General features: G+C 53.0%; 9 protein-coding genes across 9 annotated transcripts; 6 read left to right on the top strand and 3 right to left on the bottom strand.

The window, feature by feature from the left end:
* Nucleotides 1-186: 186 nt before the first annotated feature.
* Nucleotides 187-1,525, top strand: CTAM01_07475 (ribosomal small subunit biogenesis protein; the record flags this gene model as incomplete). Its single annotated transcript, XM_060523497.1, has 2 exons — nt 187-303; nt 389-1,525. 2 exons carry the CDS (start codon nt 187-189, stop codon nt 1,523-1,525), a joined length of 1,254 nt encoding a protein of 417 aa, XP_060381873.1.
* Nucleotides 1,526-1,870: 345 nt separating this feature from the next.
* Nucleotides 1,871-2,870, bottom strand: CTAM01_07474 (eukaryotic translation initiation factor 3 subunit K; the record flags this gene model as incomplete). Its single annotated transcript, XM_060523496.1, has 2 exons — nt 1,871-2,405; nt 2,704-2,870. 2 exons carry the CDS (start codon nt 2,868-2,870, stop codon nt 1,871-1,873), a joined length of 702 nt encoding a protein of 233 aa, XP_060381872.1.
* A 574-nt stretch (nt 2,871-3,444) lies between these two features.
* Nucleotides 3,445-6,117, top strand: CTAM01_07473 (DNA ligase I; the record flags this gene model as incomplete). Its single annotated transcript, XM_060523495.1, has 2 exons — nt 3,445-4,452; nt 4,525-6,117. The coding sequence occupies 2 exons, from the start codon at nt 3,445-3,447 to the stop codon at nt 6,115-6,117; spliced, it is 2,601 nt and encodes an 866-aa protein (XP_060381871.1).
* Nucleotides 6,118-6,518: 401 nt separating this feature from the next.
* Nucleotides 6,519-7,265, top strand: CTAM01_07472 (uncharacterized protein; the record flags this gene model as incomplete). The annotated part of the gene is made up of 3 exons (XM_060523494.1): nt 6,519-6,683; nt 6,755-6,812; nt 6,865-7,265. The coding sequence occupies 3 exons, from the start codon at nt 6,519-6,521 to the stop codon at nt 7,263-7,265; spliced, it is 624 nt and encodes a 207-aa protein (XP_060381870.1).
* Nucleotides 7,266-7,633: 368 nt separating this feature from the next.
* CTAM01_07471 (uncharacterized protein) lies at nt 7,634-7,852 on the top strand (the record flags this gene model as incomplete). The annotated part of the gene is made up of 1 exon (XM_060523493.1): nt 7,634-7,852. One exon carries the CDS (start codon nt 7,634-7,636, stop codon nt 7,850-7,852), a length of 219 nt encoding a protein of 72 aa, XP_060381869.1.
* A 27-nt stretch (nt 7,853-7,879) lies between these two features.
* CTAM01_07470 (uncharacterized protein) lies at nt 7,880-8,109 on the bottom strand (the record flags this gene model as incomplete). Its single annotated transcript, XM_060523492.1, has 2 exons — nt 7,880-7,957; nt 8,011-8,109. Coding segments are annotated over 2 exons (177 nt in total), but the record flags the coding sequence as incomplete, so codon positions are not given.
* Nucleotides 8,110-8,785: 676 nt separating this feature from the next.
* Nucleotides 8,786-11,153, top strand: CTAM01_07469 (uncharacterized protein; the record flags this gene model as incomplete). Its single annotated transcript, XM_060523491.1, has 3 exons — nt 8,786-9,015; nt 9,088-10,294; nt 10,344-11,153. The coding sequence occupies 3 exons, from the start codon at nt 8,786-8,788 to the stop codon at nt 11,151-11,153; spliced, it is 2,247 nt and encodes a 748-aa protein (XP_060381867.1).
* A 421-nt stretch (nt 11,154-11,574) lies between these two features.
* On the bottom strand, nt 11,575-12,099 carry CTAM01_07468 (BolA-like protein; the record flags this gene model as incomplete). Its single annotated transcript, XM_060523490.1, has 2 exons — nt 11,575-11,819; nt 12,012-12,099. The coding sequence occupies 2 exons, from the start codon at nt 12,097-12,099 to the stop codon at nt 11,575-11,577; spliced, it is 333 nt and encodes a 110-aa protein (XP_060381866.1).
* Nucleotides 12,100-14,428: 2,329 nt separating this feature from the next.
* Nucleotides 14,429-15,475, top strand: CTAM01_07467 (uncharacterized protein; the record flags this gene model as incomplete). The annotated part of the gene is made up of 3 exons (XM_060523489.1): nt 14,429-14,496; nt 14,560-14,735; nt 14,802-15,475. The coding sequence occupies 3 exons, from the start codon at nt 14,429-14,431 to the stop codon at nt 15,473-15,475; spliced, it is 918 nt and encodes a 305-aa protein (XP_060381865.1).
* Between the last annotated feature and the right edge of the window lie 319 nt (nt 15,476-15,794).

The raw sequence follows: 15,794 nt of genomic DNA, 5'->3' as shown, positions 1-15,794 counted from the left end.
ATTCAAAGTGGTTGGGGCATGTCAGTCAGGGGCAGCCTTCATCGTTTGCTACCCCTCGCTGGAGGAGGGCAGGTGAGGAGCGATAAGATAAGCCCCGCATCGAAATATTTCGAGAGCCAAAAAATCTTGACCCCACGTACCCAGCCCAACCCGTCAATCTGGCAGGCCATACCGATTTACACAACCATGGCAGATTACGACAGTGATTCCTCAGAGCAGGAGTTCACCGAGACCAACGTGTTGCTCGGTTACGCCAGCAAAGACGCCGACGATGACACCATCAGTCGTCTTGGTGGTCAACCAGTAAGTTCTCCTTTGCCGCCGCGCATCGACAAACAGAGATGACAGCCCCCCAAATTGACTGACACATGGTTGTTTTCACTTGTAGGAATGGTTGAACCCCGAACAACCAGCCTCAGCAGCCCTGGCGCGCTGTCAAGTGTGCAACGAGATCATGGTCCAGCTTCTCCAACTCAACGGCGAGCTCCCCGAAAAGTTCCCCGGCCACGAGCGCCGCCTGTACGTCTTCGCCTGCCGCAAATCCACCTGCCGGCGCAAGCAGGGCAGCATCCGCGCTGTGAGAGGTGTCAAGGTATCCAAGGAAGCGCAAGCAGCGGCAGCAAAGAAGGCGGAAGCGAAGCCTCAGAAGAAGGTGGAGGAGAAGGAAGAGCCGAAGAAAGACGTCAGCTCGGGACTGGGAACCGCCCTCTTTGGCGGCGGTTCCGGTGCAGCGAACCCATTCGGAGGCAACGCGAACCCGTTCAGCACGAGTGCCTCTTCAAGCAGCAGCCCCTTTGGCACCGCCGCCCCGTCGAACCCGTTTTCTAACCCCGCCGCCGCTGACGAGCCCACGCAGAAGAAGGAGGAGGCCAAGGACCCGGCCGAGTCCCTCCCCAAAACCTTTGCCGAGACGCTGAACCTCGACAACCCGCAAACGCCTTCCGGACCGCCCCCGCCGCCAGAGCCGTGGCCCGCGGCCGACGCCCTGCCTAAGCCGTACCCGATTTCCTACCTCGCGGACGCCGAGTTCGAGACGCTCGACCCGGAACCTATGCCCGTGCCGCAGAACGCGCGGATGGAGGTGGACACCGAGGGTGGTAGCGGCGCTGGTGGGGGAGGCGACATGAAGGACGTCTTCGAGTCGTCCATGGACGCGGCGTTTCAAAAGTTTGCGGACCGCATGGAGCAGAACCCGGAACAGTGTATCCGCTACGAGTTCAACGGCACGCCGCTGCTGTACTCCAAGGCGGACGCCGTGGGCGCGAAGCTGGGCGCTGCTGCCGGCAGTGGTGGAATGACGCGGTGCGGAAACTGTGGTGCCAGGCGCGTGTTTGAGGTGCAGATGACGCCGCATGCCATCACCGAGCTCGAGGCGGAGGAGCTGTCGCTTGAGGGTATGGACTGGGGTACCATCATTGTCGGCGTTTGCGAGGCGGATTGTCAGCAGCGCGGTGTCGAGGTTGGTGAGGCAGGGTATCTTGAGGAATGGTGTGGTGTTCAGTGGGAGGAGCTTTCAAAGCGATGAGAAAGTTATGTGCTACACGACGATGATTTAAAAGGGGACAGGCAGGGACAAAGATTTTGCAGCACATCAAAATAATGAGAAGAAAAAGAAGCGTTTTACACGACATTTCAAACATTGTGGCATGTCTCATATTCAGGGATATACTCTATGGCCCCCGATTCCAAAGTCAAAAGTGAACGCCGGTAATTTTTGCCGCCATGCTCTCTTCCAGCCCTAACTCCATGTACGGAGCTATTAGCAGCCAAGGGTTGTGATATCAACCCTTGCGTCCCCTTCTTCTGTTCATCCTCACACCGAAGCCCAAGTCTGCGATTTCTCTTCTTATTTTTCAAAAAAGTACTTCTTTTACGCAGTCTCCTCCCATGATCTGCGAAGAATCCTCGAGAACATGTCGACGTTGACGTCCTCCCTGATCTCAGACTTCTTGGCCTCGTTCTCGGCGTTCTTGGGGATGGTAACGACGCCATTGTCGCCAACGGTCCAGCCGGCAACCTCGGTGACGAACTTTGCGGTGGCGTCGCCGTCGAGGCCGAGCCACGACTCGAGCTGGGACAGGCTGACCTCGCGGAAGGCCTGGGCGATCGAGTTGGCAATGTTGCTGCGGATGAGGTCCTCGAAGCCTGAGATGTCGGCAATGAGGTCGGCGCAGAGGTCATCGCCGTCAATGGTGTTCCAGAAGCGGGCGTACTGGGAGCCCTCGAGCTGGCTGTTGAGGGTGCGCAGCTTGGCGACGGCCTCATGGAGCTCTCCCTGGGCGATGGTGGAGGGGTTGATGAGGTGCAGGGCGAGGGTGAACTGCGGCGAGGGGAACTGGGTCATGGCCTTGACGAGGATGTTGGTGACGACCTCATCCTTGAGACGGTCGGGGTTGAGCTGGTACCTGGAAGGAGAGAGAAGACAAAGTGGTCAGCTGTCGAGTTCCATGATGATGTAGGCTCGCATCCAAATTGTGTCTCAATATTGAGTTCCGGTATCGTTCAGTTAACACCATGTGCTGACTTCAGTTGCGACTGAGGGGTTCATGACGGAACAACCAGTGCATGTCAGGTAATAGGAAACGTTTACACGATCATCATATAAACCGGCGCAAGACCAAGCAAAGGGGTCCGATGCCACCGACGTGTACAAAAAAGACGCGTGGTGGTGGTCGAGTAGGCATGTTGGAGATTGCGACTCACAGCTTCAGGAGTGTCCGGTTCGCATTGCAATCGCAGTACTTCTGCTCGCACTGCTCCTGCAGGTAGGACTCGAGGTTGACGACAGCCTCAGGGTTGTACCGCTCGAGGCCATTGATGATGTTGACAATGTAGTCGGGCCGCTCGGGCGGATCTTCGCCGTTCAACATGATTGCTGGTTTTATGTGCGGCGTGGGGGGGTGTGAGAGGGTGGTTTTCGAGGTTCGGCGGGTTAGGAGAGGTATCGTGGAGGGGAAGGAAGAAATCGGTGCCGCTGGTGGGGCTTGGGCCGCCCTGGCGAAAGATTTCCAAAAGTTCGAGTGTGTTGTTGTGTGGAAGTCGCTTGGGTCGTCAAATGAGGTTTAGCGCCGGAGTAAGGGGAAAGGTGTGGCCGTTTCTCCTCCGCAGGTAGACCGGGACACCTTACCTAAGACGATGGATCCAAGGGTTCTGCTGACTAAGGGAGCAAGCTACAGGGGTGGCTGGGAAGGTGCACGTACCCTCTTGTTCGGTTCGCAGGCAGCGGCGTCATTGACTGAGACTGTTACAGGGTTGAGCTAAGGTACCTCAGCGGACAGCTCAGTGATGAACTAACAACATTGAGCAGATGGAAAGAGAAGGAAGTAAAATTCCACTGGGCAGTTCGTGATGATAACACGAAGTTTCATTTGCATCTGTTCTCACTAGAATCATCATCCGAAGCTTTCCACGCACTAAGTTCCTGCATTGAACATCATCATCACCATGCCCAGCCCAAGTAAGAAGAGGAAACTGAACGATCAGTCGTCAACCGGAGTACCTTCGAGAGGTTTGGAATACTTCTTCTCTAAGCAGAAGCAGAACGGCACATCGTCACTGAAACCCACAACGGAACCTGCTCCTGAAGCCATATCGAATGGCACGGGATCCGCCGACCAGCAGCCGGAGTTGACGGATGAGGAGCTTGCCAGGAAGCTGCAAGCGGAATGGGATGCCGAGGTGCAGAATGAAAGAGCAGAATCTACGCCATGTCCTGAGCCAGCAAATGACCCAAGTTTACGGTTGAATGAGACTAATGGAGAGGAACCTATCGAGGCAAAGTCTGGACTGAAAGGGTCGCCGACATCCTCGGTTCTGCCAATTGTTACGCCAAAGACGAAGACGCTGTCACTATCTTCCGTGGCAAATGCTGAAGACACGGTTTCAGCAACCATTCCTCTGGACCAAAGCCCACTGATATTTGATCCTTCGGAATATGTCCCTCGGCTGAAGGAATCATGGGCAGCTGAGGGAGGGCACGCTTCATACGCATTCCTCACCCGATGCTTCATCTTGGTATCCGCTACACAAAGTCGGATTAAGATTGTGGATACTCTAGTCAACTGTATCAGAGTACTGATTGAAGCTGATCCGGAGAGCCTACTGCCCGCGGTCTGGCTTGCAACAAATTCCATCTCGCCCCCTTACATCTCCTTAGAGCTCGGTTTGGGAGGGTCAGCGATTTCCAAGGCACTAAAGCAGGTGTGTGGATTAGACGGTCGCTCCCTAAAGACACTTTACGACAAGCACGGTGATGCCGGGGACGTTGCATTCGAGGCCAAGAAGAAGCAAAGCTTTACTCTGCGGAAACCGAAGCCCTTGACCATCAAGGCTGTCTACCAATCACTAGTCAAAATTGCCAATAGCCAAGGTAACGGAAGCGGCGAAGCAAAGCAGAGAATTGTCGATCGACTTCTACAAGATGCCCGCGGTGGTGAAGAGAGCAGGTTCATTGTACGAACATTGTGTCAACATGTAGGTTTTGATTTTGTAACAGCCTTTTTATCAAATGTCTAACGTCGGTAGCTACGTATTGGTGCTGTCAAAACCACCATGTTGATTGCTCTTTCAAGAGCCTTCCTCCTTTCTAGACCTCCGGGAGCTGAGTTCCCACTACGATCAGTCAAGGACCTCCAAAAACTAAAGAAGGAAGAGCTCGCTGAAGTATGGAGCAGGCCAGAGGAAATACTAAAGGCCTGCTTCGCGCGGCGCCCCAACTACAACGATCTTGTACCCGTCTTATTGGAAATTGGCGTCTGCGACGAGCTGTTACTTCGTTGTGATTTAACGCTGCACATACCACTCCGGCCCATGTTGGGAAGCATCACGAGAGACCTTTCCGAGATGCTCACGAAACTCCAGGGCAGAGACTTTGCTTGCGAATTCAAGTATGACGGCCAAAGAGCTCAGATTCACTGCGATGAAAGCGGCAAAATTTCCATCTTCTCAAGACACCTCGAGCTGATGACGGACAAGTACCCCGACTTAGTCGCATTGATGCCCAAGGTTCGCGGCGAAGGCGTCAACAGCTTTATTGTGGAAGGCGAAGTGGTGGCCGTGGACAGCGAGACGGGAGATTTGAAGAACTTCCAGACGCTGAGCAATCGCGCGCGGAAGGATGTCGCTATCGGCAGCGTGCAAGTCAACGTTTGCATGTTCGCATTTGACCTCATGTTTCTCAACGGACAACCCCTACTGAACCGGCCCTTTCGAGAAAGAAGGGAGCTCCTGCGATCGATGTTTATCGAAGTTCCCCGCCAATTCACCTGGGTGAAGAGTCTGGATGCTACCTCGCAAGACTCGGATGCCGTATTGGAGTTTTTTAAGGCGGCAACCGATATCAAGTGTGAAGGCATTATGGTCAAAATCTTGGACAACTTGACAGATGTCCCCTACCATGGTGACGGCGCAGTAGATGCCGATGGCGAGGTTGCCGAGGAACCCAGAACGCCTTCAAAGTCAAAATCACGAAGCAAAGGCACCAAGGGCGAGGAGGGTGCTCCGAAGAAGAAGGGCAGACGCAAGCCTCTCTTGGCCACATACGAGCCCGATAAGCGACTAGACTCGTGGCTAAAGGTCAAGAAGGACTACAACTCAAGCTTTGAGACGTTGGACATGATTCCGGTAGCCGCTTGGCACGGACAAGGCCGGAAGTCCAAATGGTGGTCGCCAATCCTCATGGCCGTCCGCAACGACGACAGCGGCGCTCTCGAGGTCGTGTGCAAGTGCATGTCGGGCTTTACAGACGCCTTCTATAAGGCGAACAGGGAACACTACGACGACGGCGAGCTAAGCGAGAGGCAGAACACGCGCACCCAGAAGCCCGCGTTTGTCGAGTACTCTGGTCCCGAGCCTGACGTGTGGTTCGAGCCTCAGGAGGTGTGGGAGATGGCGTTTGCGGACATCACTCTGAGTCCGACGTACACGGCCGCCATTGGGCTCGTCAGCGACGAACGAGGGTTGAGCCTGCGATTCCCTCGATTTTTGAAGAAGCGCGAGGATAAGAGCATGGACGAGGCGAGTACGAATGAGTTTCTTGCTGGTTTGTGGAGGAAGCAGGAGGCGAAGGCGCCGACGAAGGAAGGGCAGGGCGATGTTTTGGACGAATTTGAAGAGTAATACTGGATAATCAGTCGAGGTGTTGATCTGTAAGCTTGCGTTGATGTTATGACAGAGTTAAGGACATCGTTGTGCTTCAGTGGCCATGGGATCGGCAGGAATGCACGATATGGAGGGGTCCTCGGAGCCGATGTCTTCTCCTGGTGACGTTCGGAGATAACTCCAGCAGCTTGCCTCTTTGCCTTTCTGGCTGCTTGGCACTGTCAAATGACCAGAGAATCCGGGGTTAGAGGAGTAGGTGTTGTTGACAGCGACAGGAAGTTAATATGAACAAACACACCACAAACATTATTTTTCAAAATACCCAATAGCTCGTGGCCATACTCGGGCGTGAGAACTCTGTAACACATCGAATCATAAACGAGTCTTCTCGAGTCCATCCCGCATGGGCCGGTGAAATAATGTCTTCATATGAGAAGGTCGCGCAGCCCGAGGCGTACCCGTTGAAGAGGACTGCTCATTGTCCGAATAATGATCTTCCAGTCCTCATATATCGTGATGTTCTCCAGCCACTTAACGAGGAGAGCGCATCAGAAAGACTTCAGCGTCACGGCTGGGAGAAGAAGGTAAGAATTCTGGCTTACTAAGTCTCCGTATATTCATTTGACGTCGTTATTAAAGAGACTTTTACCTATAGGGAACTTGGGGGACTATCAGTCTGAAGCACTTTCACCCAAACACTCACGAGTGTTACGGCAGGTCCATCGATCCCCTTGAATCATTCAACTCCATTAACCCATGAAGCAGGCGTCTTTCAAGGCAGCTCCGAGCTAGTCTTTGGCGAAGGGGTCTCGGATGACGTCGGCAGCGGAGTACGATGTATAGTGCGAGCCGGCGATGTCGTCGTCGTCCCAGCAGGCGTAGGGCATGCCTCTGTCTCAAAGGCGGAGGGAGCAGCGGATCCTGTTGAGGGAGAGCCTGAGTATCGATATGTTGGAGTGTATCCCAAAGGTTCACCTCATTATAAATACGAAATCGGCAAGAAGAAGTTGGAGGAGAAGAGCGGGCTGTTAGAAGAGGTTTCCGCTGTTCCCGTACCGCCCAATGATCCCTTATACGGGATTGAGGGGCCGTTGGTGAGGATTTGGAATAACTCAAGAGGAATATTCGCGTCTGTTGGGGAGGCACTCAAAGAGAATAACTTATGATGGCGTACAGTAGTTACGATTTGAGACGGACGTGGAGACGGAGGTCTCCGCATTGGCCAGGGGTAGCATCAGCAGCCGTCGCCTGCAAAGCAAAGGATCAAACAATGTTCATTGATATCAGGGCCTGTGTCAAGGAGCCTGGCGCGGTGCTTTTTCGTATCGCATTGCCTACGACTATAGTAGTACTTGCACATCTTCCACATCTTCTTTGTGCCTCCAGGTGACTCATTAATCTGATATCATGCTCGTATACTCGTTGCAGCAACGGCTATGAGTCTCAGTAAGTCGTGAATCGGCGGTACCAGGGCCTGACCCTGTCCTCAACGAGCACCACTCTCCCAGTTGCCGGGGGAAGAGGTCGCCCGCATATGTTCAACTTCGTCCTTGCAAGCGCGAATTCCCTGTCATGCTGCGGGATGTGTCTCGCACGACTAATTTCTTCGCCTGCCTATGACTCTGTTGCGGATGGCGTTGTTGCGGGGCGCATCATCTTGGACCGCAGAGCCCTGAAGCAGGCTTTGCGAACCTCTGGATACCCAACGCGGCGGGCATTCATCGAGAAGCTCGACATCTGTGGTTCAACCTAACGAACACTATTGGTTGACTGTGTTGATTCATTTCACGGCATTCATCCTCTGAGCAATCAAGCTGAAGATAGTCACAGAGCTCATGAAGAGGACTGCGTTATAAAACTGCATGACTGGTAAGTTTAGGGACACCATGGAGCTGTTTGACACCGACTCACTGCTTTCCTAGACACTTCCCGCTCTTCATCATCCGTTCTTGCCTCGATGAACAAACGACGCAGGTTGGGCAATGTGGCCTTAAAGAGACTTGTCAGATGCCTTCATTCACTAGATGAACGGAAATGGCTTACCATGGTGATTTATTTAGTGGTTGGTATTATTGGCAGTGTTTCAGATCGTGGGCCTGAGCCGAATCTCTTAGCAACTTTTGTTTGCTGAAAGGAATAAAAGCTCCGTAATGACGTAGAGGAGCCGGAGAAGTATAATAAAAAGTGAGGTCAAGGGCAGCAGATGGAAATGGCGATGTTGCAATAAGCTCATCAATGTTTACTTGCCTTAGAGCTTGGTACCTTGTACCTCTGTAAAAGAGTTTCCGATAAAACAACAGGCCCGATAGTTGCATGTGCATCGCTGTGGAGTCGCCAAGGAGAAGGAGCGACATTCATTTAGCGAATCGGAGCAGTGCGCCCAGCACTGCTGCCAGGCTGGCCAGGCTGGGATTAAGGTTAGGGGTGCATTCCACTGCCAGGTACTTCTTCGACCACCTCATCCTCTTGGCGACTACCGACGAGGTGCATTCACTGCATCCCCCGGACACCTACGACGAGCAAAAGCAAGCGGACTGCTGTTGAATACCGAGACTTTACCTTTGGATGAGCTTGTCCAGGTCCTGATCGGACTGGCTATCTCTCTCATCTGCCAGATCGCCTTTAGCCCCCTCCGACAACACACCCTAAATCACCATACCCCCTACCTCGAGCACCTCCCGACACCATGGCGGTCAATCGGATTCGTGGGGCCTTTGCTGTCCCGAGGAAGGGAGAGACCTTTGAGCTGCGGGCAGGCCTTGTCTCTCAATATGCCTACGAGCGCAAGGAATCCATCCAGAAGACGATTATGGCGATGACGTTGGGCAAGGACGTGTCTGCTTTGTTCCCCGATGTCCTGAAGAACATTGCGACAGGCGACCTGGACCAGAAGAAGCTGGTTTACTTATACTTGATGTTAGTCCGCAGTCGAAACCGATCCGCTGCCTAGGCGAGGCATCTAGCGCGACTACTGACAGCATACAACAGGAACTACGCGAAATCGCATCCAGATCTCTGTATTCTTGCCGTTAATACTTTCGTACAAGATTCCGAAGACCCAAATCCCCTCATCCGTGCGCTAGCGATCCGAACGATGGGCTGTATTAGAGTCGACAAGATGGTGGATTACATGGAAGAGCCGCTGCGGAAGACACTACGAGACGAGTCACCATACGTTCGAAAGACGGCCGCGATTTGTGTCGCCAAACTCTTCGACCTCAACCCATCAATGTGCATAGAGAACGGCTTTTTGGAGTCACTGCAGGAGTTGATTGGGGACCCGAATCCTATGGTTGTCGCAAACTCGGTCCAGGCGCTTTCAGAGATCACCGAAACCGCACCAGAGACTCGAGCACTTGTAGTGACACCGGCCACACTGAAGAAGCTGTTGATGGCTCTCAACGAGTGCACGGAATGGGGTCGCGTCACTATCCTGACCACACTGGCCGACTATCCTGCTGCGGATACCAAGGAGTCTGAGCACATTTGTGAAAGAGTTGCGCCACAGTTCCAACACGTCAACCCCAGTGTGGTCTTGGCCGCCGTGAAGGTGGTCTTTATCCACATGAAGGCAGTTAGCCCGGAGCTTGTGCGATCATACCTAAAGAAGATGGCGCCGCCTCTTGTCACGCTTGTGGCGTCTGCTCCTGAGGTGCAGTATGTTGCTCTGCGCAATATTGACCTCCTCCTGCAGGCCAAGCCCGATATTCTTAGCAAAGAGCTGCGAGTCTTCTTCTGCAAATATAACGATCCCCCCTACGTCAAACTTCAGAAGCTCGAGATCATGGTTCGGATAGCCAACGAGAAGAACTTTGACCAACTCCTCGCAGAATTGAAAGAGTACGCTTTGGAGGTCGATATGGACTTTGTCAAGCGCGCCGTCAAGGCCATTGGCCAGGTTGCGATCAAGCTCGAGAGTGCCAGTCAAAAGTGCGTCAACGCTTTGTTGGACTTGATTGCCACCAAGGTCAACTACGTTGTGCAGGAGGTTGTGGTGGTTATCAAGGATATTCTCCGCAAATACCCTGGTTACGAGGGCGTCATCCCCACGCTCTGCAAGTATATCGACGAGCTGGACGAGCCAACGGCAAGAGGATCGCTGATTTGGATTGTGGGAGAGTACGCTGAGAAGATCAACAACGCCGACGACATTCTGGAAAGTTTCGTGGAGGGTTTCATGGAGGAGTTCACACAGGTTTGTCGATTCATTCCAGATATTCAAGGAAACCGCTAACTTTCAGCAGACTCAACTCCAAATCCTCACTGCTGTGGTCAAGCTCTTCCTCAAGAAGCCCGGCAGCAACCAGGGACTGGTCCAAAAGGTGCTTCAGCAGGCTACGACAGACAACGACAACCCAGATATCAGAGACAGAGCTTACGTCTACTGGCGTCTATTGTCAGGCGATTTGGATGTCGCCAAGAATATTGTCCTGTCTCAGAAACCCGCCATTACCACAACAATGACCAGCCTTCCCCCTGCTCTCCTCGAGCAACTTCTCGCAGAGCTTTCTACTCTGGCGTCGGTGTACCACAAGCCACCAGAATCATTTGTCGGCAAGGGTCGCTATGGAGCAGACGAGATTCAGCGCGCGGCCATCCGCGAACAACGGCAAGAGGCGGCCGAAAACCCCATTGCTGCGTCAGTGGCAGCTGTGGCCAACGGCAACGCCAACTCACAAAACAACATCGAAAACCTTCTCGATATCGACTTTGACGGTGCTGCCCCTGCATCAGCCGAGCAGCAGAGCAACATCAACACCCCAGACAGAGTGGCCAGCCCTGCGGGAGGTGGTAACTCGAGTGCCATGGCTGACATGATGGGTTTGTTTGATGCTCCTCCGCCGCAGCAACAGCAGGCGGCCAACCCGATGAGCCCTGGAGCAGGTGGTGGCGGCATGAATGACATGATGAACGGCTTCGCTGGGCTCGACTTTGGCAACACAGGGTCCGGGCAGCCCTTGCCGGCGGGCATGCAATTACACCAGCCTGCACAACCTCAAGGTGGCGAAGGAAACGGGAAGAAGACGAATGAGGACTTGCTTGGGTTGTTCTAGATCTCTTGCTAATGGAGCTGGTTCATTGGGGAGTCCAGGCATGCTGTTAGGAGTAGGTTGATAAATGACAAAGAACGAAGCCACGAAAAGCCTGCTTCTGCTTTTCTGCTTTCCGCGAAAAACTCATGTATATACTCGAAAAGGGGGGTGTCTAGACCAAACACCTATCGCGCCATCCTCCCAAGATGCCTCCATGTTCTTCTTTTTGGATCTCATGCGTGGCGTCTCTTTTCCCGCCTTGTATAGGGACGTATCGCCCTGTGTATATGTCCATGTCGCCCCAAGCGGCCCAGTCATCTCCGTGTTCGGCGCGAAGTGACAACCGATGATGCATAATGCTCCCCTCTCTCCAACCGGGGCGGCCAGTCCAGTCCAGCTCCAATTCCGGTGCGATGTGTCTTGTCCCATTTTCCCTGTTTCTTCACTGCGCAACACCCTCCACCCTGCCGCCGACAGTCCCGTCCATCGGCGGGCCGTCGCTGCCTCCGCCGGCGGCGGCTCTATCGCGCTCCCACTCGGCGGGCGTCTGGCACTTTGCGCTCCAGGCGTGGATCTGGGCGATCTCGTCCTTGAGGGCGGCGTTGACGAGGCGGTGGCGCTTCAAGGAGGTTTGTTTCTCGAAGGCGGGGGAGACGATTGTCGAGGTGAAGGCTTGTCCGCAGCCGCCTGTTTGATAGAATGTTTTAGTTAGGAGGAAGCCCAGAATGTCGCATAATGGTGGTTTCGCATGGGTCGGTGAGGTGTGCTGGGCGCGACAGACGATGCGCGGGCGAGTACATTGATTTCTAACATGGCGGGGCATGACGTGGGGGGGTTTTCGGTTGAAGGAGTGCATGCTGGCGACGAGCGAAGACGTACCTGACATATCCGAGATCTCGACGTGAATTGCCTGCAGACGCTCGGTGAGGGCCTGCTTTAGCGAGGCCTCTGTTATTTGGTTTGCCATCTTGTATGTGATTGTGAGGGTATCTAGTGGTTTTCGGGAAAGAGTGACGATCGGGTTCCGGGGGGTGGCAGCTTTGGGTTGGGAGATTGTCGAAAATCAGAGGTGCTTGGTTCTGCGGTGGGTTTCCTGTGGTGGGCGGCGTGGCTTGGGTCGGCGATTAGATTGATTAGATGGTGGGGTTCTTTTTTTTTTGAAAGTGTCAGGCGGAGTGGTTCCGTCATTGGGGATCTAAGGTAAGTTTGGTGGCTTCCATTCGTCTTGGGGACTTTGTTGGAGATGCTGCACTTCCTTATGGATTGCTGTACTGCCATGGCCCTTTGATCCGAGCGCATTGAACTTGGATTGCCCTGTTTATCTTGTTTGATCTCAAAGTTTCCTTTGCATCCTTTCCGCGTGAAGCAAAGCGTCATCTAACGTCCACTACGGTCTTAAGCATTCCGATCAACGAGATGGAGGTGTTCTCACCACGGGCAAAGAAAGACCTCTACTGATATAAAGTACTTCAACGCATTAACCGCTGCTTTGAGCTTTGAATCACGCGCCATGAGCAGGTCCCCATGCTCACGTCCACGGGTCATTGTATGCAATTCAGAGAGTCGTAGATCCGAATCTGTATATCTCCAGTTCGTGATTCTGCCAATCTGATGCTCGCCAGTGCCTCTTCTTTCTCGCGTTGCATTGTGATATGAGATAGATTGCAACCGATGAGGTGATACAGTCTTCTCGCCAGTACTGGATGTCCCTTGTACTTCAACCTCACACCATGATGGGATACAGCAAAGAATACTGGGTTTATCAGTAGAGACTACTATTGTAGGACCAAAAGCCTGGAACCAATCAACCCGCTGCATGCTGCTCGTATTCGTGATCGAACATTGCCAGAGGCGTTATAGATAAACAAGAACGGGTGACCAGTCCATGCGCCCCAGGATTATGCCGACTTGCCCTGTGCACAAGTCCAAACCGGTTCATTCCAATAGATATAGCCATTGGAATTAGCGACTATCATCGCCTCTATTACGATGTACACGATCCGACAGACCTACGCAAGCGTGCACTCCTGACGCTTAGATTTGATGAGTAAGGAAGTATTTAAAGGCGAGTTTGGGTCGGGCTCTGCTCTAGCTCAGAACATATGAGAAGATATCATATCTGAAAGTTCTTTTATGTAGTTGAAGCCCTCTCTTTCACAAACTACTGTAAAAGTCATTCAGGAGAAAGAACCCTCAGCAAGAACCATAGATAGATAGGTTTCATGCTCTACAACTAGAAATTTGAGTACCTTTTTTACCTCAACAGTTTTCGATTTAGATTTAGGAGTTAGTACCAATCTCGAAGTTCTTTTCATGTCATAGACACTGAGTCCCATACCTTAGAGAGAGAAGGGACATATATTATCAATATATCAACAATATATCACCCAACTGCATCATAAACATGCAAAAATGACAAAACAATTAGTTAATTCCGAAACCGAGAATCGAACTCGGGGCTATGCCTAGCCTCTCACTGGGGATGAGAGGGCATCATGTTGGCCACTACACCATATCGGATTGATGGTTGATGACAGACCGGTGAAGACTTTGCACCAAGTACCGTGAGTGGATTGGCGGTCTCCGCTTTCGGGTACTTACTCGCTCGTTCACCATGCGCATACCCACGCAAGGCAGTCAACCACTGCATGCGCGCCCGTGGTAGACGTGGAGTCTCATCATGACAGAGAAGCTTGAGGATGAGACTTGGCTGAGTTGATGATGAAAAAACAGGTCTGTCTCAATGTTGACGAAAGAAGAGTCAAGCAAGAGAGGTTTAGTTGACGACACGCAGGTCAACACTGAAGCAACTCGGAAGGCACGACTTGGAGGAAAGTGGGGTATGTGTCATTGCGGGGCTTATGTCATTCAGTCAAAACACTAATGACAGAAGACATCTTCGTATGCATTTAATGGATATTTGAATGAAGCTCGAGCTCTGCAACCCCTCTACAACATTACCTCATACCACGACACCTAGATTCAAGGCTTGAAGAATTTAGGAACTTGAGCGTGTTGTATGTCAATCGATTTCGAAAGAAGCAAGAGTCTGTTTGATCCTTCTATATCTGAACTCTACAAGAGAAGCTATGCTCACTGATTTCAGGACGCCCATCCAGTCAATGAGCTTCAAGCTTGCTAGGGCATCAGCGCATATAAGTCGACGGTCTTGCGGGTCTACAGCTTCACTTCGGCTTCAGTCCTTGAACATCTCCACGAAAGTCCACAACTCTGCTTCTCATTTCTCGACAGCATCTTGCCTTCATCAGACTCATCTTGCCACAACAAATATCAAAATGGCGGCTAGCGACAAGTACTCCTCTGCAGGCTTCACCGCCCAGGTTGTGGCTGCCATGCGCAAGCAGTAAGTCTCACCATCACCTCTCAGCCAAACACAGACCAATTAAAACTAAATCGTCTCACACAGCTACCCTGAAGAGATTGCCGACAGGAGATGGGACAATGTCGGTCTTCTCCTGGATAACATCGTGACCACCACAACCGCCACGCCCAAAAGCCCAGTCGTCCTCCTCACTAACGACCTCACCTACGCCGTCGCCGAAGAGGCAGTTCAGAAAAAAGCGAGCGTCATCGTGAGCTATCGTAAGCTTCGCCCCCGAACTGACTTATGATCCATTATTCCCCTCCATCATCTGACAACCCCCCTAGACCCCTTCATCTTCTCGGGCCTTAAGTCTATCACAACAAAGGACCCCCAGCAAGCAACTCTCCTGCTCCTCGCCTCCAACGGCATCGCAGTCTACTGCCCCCATACCGCAGTCGACGCTGCCCCCAACGGTCTCAACACCTGGCTCGGCGACATCGTCTCCGGCGGGCCCGCCTCCTCCTCCTCGACCGCGGCCCCCTCCGACCGCACCGTCATTACTCCTCACGCCTCGCCCCCAGCCGGCTTCGAGGGCTCAGGCTACGGCCTTCTCTGCACCTTCCGCCAGCCCGAGTCCCTCGCTGACATCATCCGGCGCGTAGCCTCCCGCGTAGGCATGCGCCGCGTCATGGTCGCATCGCCGGACCCGTCGACAATCTCGATGGCGCGCGTGGGCGCCGTGGCCGTGTGCGCGGGCAGCGGGTGGGACGTTGTGAAGAGTGCGGCCGCGGACGTGGTTGTCACGGGCGAGATGAGCCATCACAATGCGCTTAAGGCCGTGCAGGAGGGCAAGACGGTTGTTGCTGTGTTCCACAGCAATTCGGAGAGGGGGTACCTTACCGAGGTGATGAAGCCCCTGTTGGAAGGGGAGCTGAAGCAGCAGGAGCATGATGTGCAGGTCCTCGTCAGCACGGCTGACCGGGATCCTTTTGACATTGTGGACGTTTCCGAACTGTAAGTCGATCTGTGAATCGAACGTTCAAGAGGAAAAGCGATGTCTTCAAATGTTTAGGAGAGAATCGAGCTCACACTTGGGGGTCGAAGACAAGCTCGAAGCAGCCATCTCTAGATAGCTGACGACGTTACCTTCCTTTCGAACGATTCGAGTCCCGTGTCGACATCGCTGCGATGGCTAAGCCATACCGCCGAGGACAGATATGCCTTATTTGTGCACGTAAGGTCCGACTTGATCCGTGAAGATGCTGTTACGTGGACTGAAGTGATGAAGTAAATCTGTGAAATCTGTGATTTTTGTCCAAATCTAATTGGCGAATCTA

This window comes from Colletotrichum tamarilloi (assembly GCF_030869305.1).
Source record: "Colletotrichum tamarilloi strain Tom-12 chromosome Unknown Scaffold_23.1, whole genome shotgun sequence".
Lineage (NCBI taxonomy): Eukaryota > Fungi > Ascomycota > Sordariomycetes > Glomerellales > Glomerellaceae > Colletotrichum > Colletotrichum tamarilloi.
Note: the sequence above shows the minus strand (reverse complement) of the source record. Positions and strands in the feature narration are given on the sequence as shown.